The following is a 10,502-nucleotide window of genomic DNA, read 5'->3' as shown; positions in this document are numbered from 1 at the left end:
TCTTTAAGAGCAAAATAAGAATAATTTGAATACTTTCAAGAAACATGTTGGGAAAGCTTCGGTTGAGTAACTTGACGAGGAGGCGATTGTAATTGACTTAACTTCCTTTATTGCAAAAACGCTCGTACTCGTCTCACAGAAAACAGAACAAATCGCATAGGCGGTACAGCACCGACGTACGAGGTACGAGAACAATGAACATAAACGTAATAGATCGCACACAGCGGTTAAGCGAATAGGAACTAGAATGTAGAGGTCGCCCCGATACATAGAGGGACAGAAAGAAGTGAATACACAACAAAACATCGTAGTAAAGTTAGATTTCTCTCATAAAGCTTCATCTATGAGGAAGCCATAACAATTGAAGCAATGTGCAAATATCTAATTTGCCTACTTTAATGATGAGGAAGAAATTTGCAAATTTCCAATTTGCACGCTTCAATGATGAGGAAGCAAGGTGCAAATTTCTAATTTGCACACTTTCAAGAAACATCGTGCAAAATTATTTTGTTTTAAATTGAAAGGAAAAGTACACACTTTTTGATACTTCGAACAGAATTAGCGAGGAAAAATTTTCTACGCCCGGGCACCTGGCCAAAGTTGGTTAGTTTTTAGGTAAAAACATGTCCTTACATTTTAAAAACTACACTAGCGCAGATGCATTCGAGGAAAAATCTGGTGACTAGTTTTTGAAGCTGAAAGTGCAAGTTTTAATTTAAAAGAAAAACGATCTTGCTACGATGATTTTTAACGGAGGTATCGTCGGTAATGTCGAAAACACAAGGGTTATTTCAATGAGCTGTGATTTGGCGAAAAAAAATCGTAGGAACTTCTTTTTTTAAATTGAAGAGAAAAGTATACACTTTTTGATACCGTAAGCAGAACTGGCAAAGAAAAATTACTACATTCCGCACAGTGCGTCAAAGTGTGCAATTTTTTAGAGAAAAAACATGATCATGATTTTGAGAAAGTTCCGGGAAATGGGAAGAATGAATGCAAATTCCAATAAGAGCTTCTTAAAGCAGAGGCTTTGCCCTATAAAATGAAAAAAAATTTTCAATTCGACCAGTTTTCGCGAAGTTACGCTTATTTGAAATTTGCCAAATTTTGATGTAAATTTCTTGTTGCGTTAATTTTTTTGACCAGTGTATTATACTTTCACAATATTCCCACTTATACAGTATACTTGCATATGATCGTATGATCTTTTCTATTTTCGTATTAGCAAAATACTCTCTCCGTTATGGCAAAACACAACAACACAGCTATTCAATACTTACTTCTCTATCAGTTTTTGAAAGTGCGATTCCAATTTTCATGCTACGCGTTATTACTTACCTTATTACTTAAAAGTGTTATCGTTATTGTTATCAGCATCGATCTTATCATGTACTTTTTATATTTTTTCTGGGTAAATAATTTCTTATCTTCTCCTATTCCCGTGTTATAATGTTCTAAAGAGTGTATTTCATTTTTTAACATTTTTCATTTGAAGAATTGTGAATAATGCGACTAATTTGACGGTTGATTGTTAACTACGTAATTACACCTTTTGACTATTTTTATTTTATATATTTTGTACTTATATCAACATTAGAATAAAATATTTTATTATTTAATGTAAAGTTTTTGTTGCTAAGTTTTATATATTTAATTTATAACAAGGATTTACTAATTTATTTAAACATTAATTAGTTCTATATGATTTTATGTTTATTATTATCGCAGTTTATATTTTTTTGCAATTTTCCTTTTTGTATTATTATAATAAGGAACGGCACTAAATGTTTAAAATATGTATGTAATAACGTAAATTTAATTTATATATAGTAAACTTTCATATTTTTGCATTAGTGTATACATATATGACTATGGTTACTTACAGGATATTTGCACATAGTGTGACTATCTTCCTTTGCACATGATTGCAAATTGCAATAATCGGTTGCAGTTGCAACAGTAAATACCCCAATTGTGACAAGACCCAAAAAATTACAAATTTTTGCCATTATCCTTTCCTGAATTGTTAGTTTCTAAATTTTGATGATGCCGCTTTGTCAGTAACTAGATTTCTTTGTAAACTACTAACGAGACTAACGTAACATAGATACACTTATATCCAACGAATTATCTCAGTGTTGTAGCTAGGACAGAGCAACTGGGGCCCACGCGAGTGGTGCGAGTCCTAGGGAAGGCAATTACGAGTATGTTAGAAAACAATGTTTAGTACCTAGGCATTTCGTCTTAAGCAAATATGTGGGAAACAATGTGTGAGAAATTAAACAAGTACATTATTTGTATTTATTCGACTACTTCTAACATATTATTAATATCGTGGTATGAAACTTATGAATATTGTTCTTATCAAAGATTACGTGCTTCGGTTCTAATCTATCAGAAATGCGAAAAAATTAAACATCACGGACGCGATTGCAAGAATAACCAAATTGCACACGCAGTATACTTCACGAGTAGAGCACGAAATTATAATACAATGCAATGAACAGGTGGGAAACATTAAATCAGAAGACAATTCATCTTTCGCATAACACAAACATGTGTGCGTGCGTGCGTGCGTGCGTGCGTGCGTGCGTGCGTGCGTGCGTGCGTGTGTGCGTGTGTGCGTGCGTGTGAGCAATTATTTTATTGAAGATAGAGAGATAGATCGATAGACAGACAGGCAGAGAGAGAGAGAGAGAGAGAGAGAGAGAGAGAGAGAGAGAGAGGGGGGGGGAGGGAGAAAGGGAGAGAGAGGAAGAGAGCAAGTCAAAGAAAAAATTATTTTGATGTTTATTAATATAATTATAATGGTTACAATTGTCGGTTTTTTCTAACAGTACATATTGCAAGTTTCATTTGTTTTTCCTTTTTGCGTGTCATTACTTTTCGTATTACATCTTTAATCTCTCGATCAGATTTAATTTTTAGTTTAAACTTTCACTTTGTATATTAAATCACCGATCACATTTCCCCTTGGACCATAATTACATACTACATACGTCATATTCATGCCGCTATAATATGAGCTTATTTGACCACAACCAACTGTTGTTGTGTTAGCCCAGACTACTTGTGTATATTGGACTGTAAACAGATCAAATCTGCAAAGAAATTAAATTTTATAAATACATTAAAAATATATTATAAATTCCAGATATTTTAACCAATATTATTGCATGTGTCCTCATATGTGTATAATATTAATGTTATTTAAGTGCAATTATTTCTTATACTCGTATTATATATGTATACATAGACACTTTACATTATATAAGAAGTCTTGATGCAATCTGAAGAATTAATTCATATCCTACGACATTTGCTAGTATGTGTAAAATAGACAATACTTAGAATATTAGATACTTACTGATATGGCAAGGAAGCTTTATTTTTATCAAATTCATCTACTCCTCTGTATATTAGTTTAACCATTTCTACATTGGATGGGGGTTTTCCCGTAGTTCTTACCATTGCTATGTTCTGACCAACTGCAAATCTGTCTATAAAACGCATAATTTGCCAACAAGTGGATCACTGATTGTAAGTCATAAAATAATTAATTTGTGTTTAGGAACACTATTGTGTAAATCGATACTTACCCACATTTCTGCATTTGTCCCAACCATAATCGCATTGAATGACCCATCTTTGTGCAATATTTTCTAGTTCTTCATCCCAAGTCTAATTGCAAGAGAATATACAGGGTGTTCCATTTTAACTTTGGAATAAAAATATCTCGATATCACGAGGTTATAAAAAAATATTTCAGACAATAGTTGTTTGGTTCGAAAGGGACCAAAGATGATGGCAATTATTTGACCTGGATACTCGTTTGTAAATTATAGAAATGGAAGATCACTTTCAATTATGCTATGTTCTGACCACTACTTTCTTAAATGGAATCTACTATTTTTTGTAATATTTTTTTGCCCTTTGATTAATTAAGAAATTTTTATCTGATACATTTTTATTTGCTTAATATTTTTGTAAGTATTCCAAGAAAACTTAGTACTGAAATACTGAAAAACTACCAAGTTTTTTTCAATATTTAACTTAAGATATCTCGACAATTGTCAAAGAGAAGAGTGGTACTGGATTTTTTAATGCGATTTGTTCTCAAGAATCTGCTATGACTATATGTAGTTTATTTTAACTTAAAGGTTTTGAAATATACTTCGAGTTTAAGTATACAAGTGTTTACAAAAGTGGGTACTATTGTAATAGTATATTCTTGAGACCAAATCAAGTCAAAAAGTCCTATACCACTTGTCCCTCTGATAAACAATTACCAAGATAACGTAATGTAAATGTTGAGAAATCTAGTTTCCTTCAAATATTAAGAAATATTACGCAAAAACTTTTCTCTTTATGAAACATAAATAATAATAAATAAAAAATAGAAAACTCTAATGTTTCGAAGTTAATTATATGGACGGGAATTGTATATGAATTTGTTTAATCTTGCCGATTATTGTATTTTTAATTTACTATAAAAATATATAACATGACTTACCAAATCTGGCATGCTGACTGCCGAAGGTTGCGGACCAGGGCGTCCCCTGGTTTCCTGACCCGATGCGACTTTTCGTCTCAGTTCATTATGTTTGTCTAACATAGCCTTTCTATCAACATCATTGAGACCAACACTATACCACGGGTCACATCTTTTTGCTGGTATTGTTGTCTACAATATAATTTTGTAGAATTTGTAGAATTAACTACTCTCTAAAAATAAATTAGTGAATTATTACTGGAAACAGTGAATAGCCACTGATTTACGGTTATAAGTATACCACTGAAATTTTCAGTAGTATACTTATAACTGCAAATCAGTGGCTATTCACTGTTTCCAGTGATAATTCACTAATTGATTTTTAGAGAGTATAATTAGTATAATTGGCTTAATTGTAGAATTAGCTATAATAACTAATAAGTGCTTTCTTAAAGTGCATTAAATACGTTTCTTAAAAAATCTCAACGACATACATTTCTAAAAAAAGAATATTTAACTAAACTAATTTCTCTTATGCATTATACGTTTCCAATGAGTCGAGAAAAATATTTAACTTTATATTTGTAAGTAAAGGTAAATGTACGTGTAATTAGTCTAACTCACGATATACTTAAACATCATATTATTTCTTTTCTTTTTGATACGATATTATTAGGTACATATGACAATAATCTGTTCCGATTGAACTAGCAAATATTCCTGCCATTATGGCAAAATAGAAGAAACTTCTATCATGATGCTTTTCTTAACTTTTCGTTTTCGAAGCTTTTTAAGTAATATTCTTTATCAGTTTACAATGAATGAAGTATTGTTTAAAGAACGATTCTAATTTTTATGCTATGCATAATTACTTACTTTATCATTTGCAAATGTTATCGTTAAGATAAGTAGCATCAAGCTTATCATGAAATTTTTCATGTACATTTTATCTTATCATAATATAACTTATCATAATACTGTTATTGTCAATAATTTTGTATCTTTTCTCATCGTTGCGTTATAGTATATTGTTGTAAAGAGTGTATTTAATTTCTCAACATTTTTCTTTTAAAAAGTTATAAATTATATGCAAGTAATTGTATGGTTTGTTCAACTATATAATTATTATTTGGGACTATTGTTGTTTTATATAATTATTGTGTATGTTCTGTATTCACATAAATATTAAAATGTGAAACAAGTAATAAACAAGTAATATTATCTGACCAGAACTGGCAGAAATTTATTACGAAAACTATGACCTTCTCTTTAAAATTTGTGGAGTGAAAATACTGCCATGGAATGAAATGTTTACTCCATTGGAGTTAATATTCATTCTGTTAGAGGAAATATTCACGACAATAGGGTAAACATTTCACTCCATGGCAGTATTTTCACTCCACAAATTTTGGAGAGTTAGTCAGTGAGAGGTATTATTTTTCGCAATAAATTTCTGCCAGAGTTCTGGTCAGATAATATTACTTGTTTGTTATTTAATCACTGGTAAAGAAAATAATTAAGAAAATAGCACTTATAGTAAAAATATGAAATTTAATATTTAATATAAAGTTCTTGTTGTTAAGTGTTTTATGAATCGGCAAGCACTTAACGTGTCAATTGATCTGACTTATAAAACCATTTCTTACTTCTTATCTTTTAGACCAATTTATGATTTTAAAAGTTATTTAATTGCAAGATTAAATAACGTAAATCTCACCTATAAAAATATGTATATCTTTAAGATATTATAAAGAACTTCACTGATCATAAGACTACTTTGTTAAGTGCGTATATGGTTATTGTTACTTACAGGATATTTGCACATAGTGTGACTACGTTCTGAACATGATTTCAAGTCGCAGTAATCAGTCGCGGTTACGGTAGTAACCGCGATGGTAACAAGACATAGAATATTACCGATTCCTGCCATTATCCTTCCTTGCATATTATTAAATTTTGATAGCACCGCTTTGTTGATACCTTTCTTTATTTTTTATAAACTACTAACGTATAAGCTACTAAGCTTTATAAATTAGTAAGCTTAATATAACGCGGCAACATTTATATGAAATGCATTATCTCAGTGCCGTAGCCGGAGCAGGGCAATCAGGATCCATGCTAGGAAAGCGCAAAGGCTAACAATAAGAAAATTCAAATTATTTTATTCAAATTATCTTATTTGTTGCATATCTTAATTTTTATAATAGACAGTAAAACAGGAAAAATGTGTCATTATTTTTCGTCTTTCATTAAAAAGTCATATTTAAAGAGAAAAACTCATATGAAAATTTGATATTAAAGGTATACAAGAAAGTGTTTGATAGAAGGGGGAGGGAGAGAGAGAGAGAGAGAGAGAGAGAGAGAGAGAGAGAGAGAGAGAGAGAGAGAGAGAGAGAATGAGTTAGAGAAAAAAAAGAAGATATGGTTGGATTTTCCTAATAGAACATACTGCAACTTTTATTTGCTTTCCTACTTTTTTACGTTATATTTTTAAGGTTTATTTACACATATTTATGACGTTTCAGTACTGTATCAGTTTTCGGATGACAAATTCACAATAATTGTTATAACTTTAGATGAAGAAAAAGCAAATAAGATTGAACAGCCCGTGTGAACAAATCCAGTAAAAAAAATGAAGGAAACAATATTTGTTATCATTGATACTGACGGATGTTCACGTAACTGAACGAACACTTGACGGATATGTGTGATGGTCCGTGTACGCATATTCGTGACTCGTCAATGCCGTATCCGTTCAGTTCCGCGGATTGTCGTCGTTATCAGTGATAACAAATCTTCCTTCTTTACTTTTTAATTGACATGTTTACACTTCTGGCGAGTTTCGCGGAACTGAATAGAGATGGAAATTCACGGAACTGAACGGACCCGGCACTAACACGTCTTGGATAGGTATAAATAGAACCTTTAATTGTCTCCGTTGGGTTTAATTTGTAATTTAAATTTTTACTTCATATATGAAATCACCGATCACATTTCCGCTTGGACCATAATTGCAAACTACGTGGTGCACGTGCAAGCCATTTCTTTGGAACTTTATTTGTCCACAACCGACTTTTGTTGTGTTAGCCCAAACCATTTGAGTATAATGGATTGTAACTGGATCATATCTGCATATAATAAATTATTTTACAAATTACACATAAAAAATATATTACAAATGCACCATCCCAAGTGATATTATTGTATACGTGTCGTGTATGCAGGTGTCGCGCCCGCGAATGGGATACGTAGGAGATTAGATATACTTACTCATATGGAAGGGAAACTTTATTTTTATCAAAGGCATCTACTCCATTGTACATTCCTTTAACCAGTTGCACACCGGATGAGTCTTCTGCTGAAGAGATTGAAAAACCTATGTTCTGACCAACTACACATCTATCTGTAATGACGTGCATTATTTGACAAGTGAATCACTGAGTATTACATTTAATTTCAACAATTTTAAATAACATTTGTAAATTGGTACATACCCACATTTCTGCATTTGTCATAATCGTAGTTGCATTGAATGGCCCATCTTTGCGCAATATTCTCTAGTTCTCTGTCCCAAGTCTAAAAAAATATATACATATCGGATTATTATATTTATTTACTGTTAATAATATTATGTCTTACCACATATGGCATTTTAACCGCTGGTGGTTGTGGACTAGGACGTCCTCTAGTTTCCCGACCCGATGCGATTTGTTGTCTCAGGTCATTGTGTATATTTACTATATTCCTGATGTCAGTATCATTAAAGCCAATATTATAGAAGTATCCGCACTTTATAGCTGGTGTTGATGACTACAACGTAATTTTTTGAAAGTTCTAAGGAAATTTCAAAGTTATAAAAAATTGAGACACTATTGTAAAGATATTTTTTGAGACCAACTAAATCAAAAAGTCTTCTACCACTTTTTCTTCCGACAAGCATGTTATTAATTTTCTTATTTACGAAATTACTTTAGTTTATTTTTACCTTTTAGATAATCTGCAAATTCGTGATTTTAAAAACAATTTAATTCCGAAATTAAATAATGTAAAAGTCACCTTTGAAGATATTATAAAAGAACTTTGATTGTAAGAGTACAGAGGATACCACTTTGCATTAGTGCGTATATGGCTATTGTTACTTACAGGATATTTGCACATAGTGTGGCTATATTTCTCTGTACACGATGTCAAAAGGCAGTAATCGGTCGCAGTTACCATCGTAACCACTGTGACAAAGCACAGAATATTGCAAATTCCTGTCATTATTCTTTTCTGGATATTTTCTAAATTTTGACAGTGTCACTTTGTCGATATCTTTCTAGATTTCGTTGTAAATCGCTAACTAATCTGATATAACACCTAGATACTGTTATATGCAATGCATTATCTCAGGGTCGTAGCTAGTGCAGGATAACCAGAGTCCATGCTAGGGTTCGCGTCCTACGGGATATAATTGGAGACCACTGAGACCAATGTTTCGTACCTAAGTATTTCGTCATAAGGAAATCGTATATATAGGAGACAATATACGAAAAACTAAAGAAGTACGTAGTTATTGGTACGCTTTTTCGAAAAACTACTTCTAATATATTATTAATATAGCAGTACACACAATGCTATGGAAATCGTTCTTAAAGATTAGACGTATGTACTTCAGCGCTCAGTCTACATGGAAATTATCGCTTTTCGTCCTCATTGAGCTGTGTTTTAGTTGGAAACATGGCATTTACAAATAATTTTTGAAAACGTTCTTGTAATCAACCTGTGGTTTCCAACTTTTGTTTCTGATAGTAATATCTTATGATTTCTATGTTTGTGTAATAAAACATATGTATCATAAAATCTTCAGTCATATCTAAATGTCTTTTAATTGTATTTAATTGTATTATACTTGTGGTACAATATGTATCTAAAAACTTTATATAATCATCATCATCATCATTATTATTCAATTCCTTCTTCTTATTATTATTATTATATGAGTGATGCAAGTCAACTGTGGGTGTCTCAGTTTCATATTGTGATTCATTATTTATCGCAATACTGCGTTATCTTATCAATACATCAATTATTGCAGTTTTTCATATCACATTTCCATATGTTTACAGTGTCTGAGTGAAAGAGAGAGAGAGAGAGAGGGGGAGAGGGTAGGGGAGGGAGAGTTAATAAAGTTAATAAAGTTATACAATTTATTTACTTAAAGTTATAAAATTTATTTACTTTCCCGCTTTTTGTATCACTACTTTTTTACTACATATTTAATTTCTCGGTCGTATTTTTATTTTAAATTTTTATGTCATATATTTTCTCACCGACCATATTACCACTTGTCCCATAATTGCAAATTAGGTATCTCATCTTCATGTTTACTGGATCAATATATCTTATTGTTCCGCAACTAACCTTTGTTGTGTTAGCTCAGACTATTTGGGTATACAAGAATGCATACATATCAAACCTACAAATAAATAATTTTAATTAAAAAATGTATTATTAATGCACCTTCCGCGAGATTTTAAGTAATATTATTGTATACGTACAATATTATTTACGTATAATAATTTCCTATATATACAAATATACATATATCTTTAAATAAGAAAGTCTCGATGCGATCTAAAGAATTAATTTATATCTTACTATATTTGTTACCATATGCAAATGACTCTATACGACTCTATAACTAGAATATTTAATATTGGAGAGATATTTACTGATATGGGAAGGAAACTTTATTTTTATCAAAGGCCTCCAATCCTAATCTGTACATTGCTTCAATCACATCTTGTACACCGTGTGAGTTTTTATTCCAAGATGTCCCTGCTGTCATGGCCATTAACTGACCAACTGCAAATCTCTCTATAATGACATGAGATATTTGAGAACAAGTGTGGATAACTAAATCATATATTTTATTTACAATTATAAAAAGTAAAGTAAAGTAAAGTAAAGTAAAGTGTGCAAATTAGAAATTTGCACATGGCTTCCTCATAGAGGACGGTTTAGGAGC

The 10,502-nt window shown here is 31.4% G+C and overlaps 2 protein-coding genes across 5 annotated transcripts in view; both read right to left on the bottom strand.

Annotated features, from left to right (window-relative positions):
* The window catches only part of LOC105557574 (venom allergen 3-like), a 21,639-nt gene extending 19,090 nt beyond the window's left edge, over positions 1 to 2,549 (bottom strand). Inside the window, exon 1 of one of the 2 annotated variants that reach the window (XM_012004841.1) lies at positions 1,884 to 2,549. In XM_012004841.1, coding sequence (XP_011860231.1) covers positions 1,884 to 2,009 — 126 coding nt within the window. In that variant the 5' untranslated portion in view covers positions 2,010 to 2,549. Of the gene's footprint in view, positions 1 to 1,280; positions 1,377 to 1,883 lie in introns of those variants that run through there. The other variant, XM_012004842.1, reaches the window with a different exon arrangement.
* Positions 2,550 to 2,777: 228 nt separating this feature from the next.
* LOC105557573 (venom allergen 3-like) lies at positions 2,778 to 9,170 on the bottom strand. Of its 3 annotated transcripts, none has more exons than XM_012004839.1 (5): positions 8,636 to 9,166; positions 4,514 to 4,684; positions 3,600 to 3,681; positions 3,368 to 3,500; positions 2,778 to 3,101 (listed from the first exon to the last, which is right to left on the bottom strand). In XM_012004839.1, the coding sequence occupies exons 1-5, from the start codon at positions 8,753 to 8,755 to the stop codon at positions 2,930 to 2,932; spliced, it is 678 nt and encodes a 225-aa protein (XP_011860229.1). In that variant the 5' UTR covers positions 8,756 to 9,166; the 3' UTR covers positions 2,778 to 2,929. The 3 variants fall into 3 exon arrangements, with proteins under 3 accessions (XP_011860229.1, XP_011860228.1, XP_011860230.1); XM_012004838.1 differs by lacking the exon at positions 8,636 to 9,166 and adding an exon at positions 6,303 to 6,613; XM_012004840.1 differs by lacking the exons at positions 2,778 to 3,101; positions 3,368 to 3,500; positions 3,600 to 3,681; positions 4,514 to 4,684 and adding exons at positions 6,915 to 7,620; positions 7,763 to 7,895; positions 7,987 to 8,068; positions 8,132 to 8,302 and having other exon boundaries at positions 8,636 to 9,170.
* Between the last annotated feature and the right edge of the window lie 1,332 nt (positions 9,171 to 10,502).

This window comes from Vollenhovia emeryi, unplaced genomic scaffold, assembly GCF_000949405.1.
Source record: "Vollenhovia emeryi isolate VEMERY1.0 unplaced genomic scaffold, V.emery_V1.0 DF939453.1, whole genome shotgun sequence".
Classification (NCBI taxonomy): domain Eukaryota; kingdom Metazoa; phylum Arthropoda; class Insecta; order Hymenoptera; family Formicidae; genus Vollenhovia; species Vollenhovia emeryi.
The sequence above is the reverse complement of the archived record's forward strand: the minus strand, read 5'-3'. Positions and strand labels throughout refer to the sequence as shown.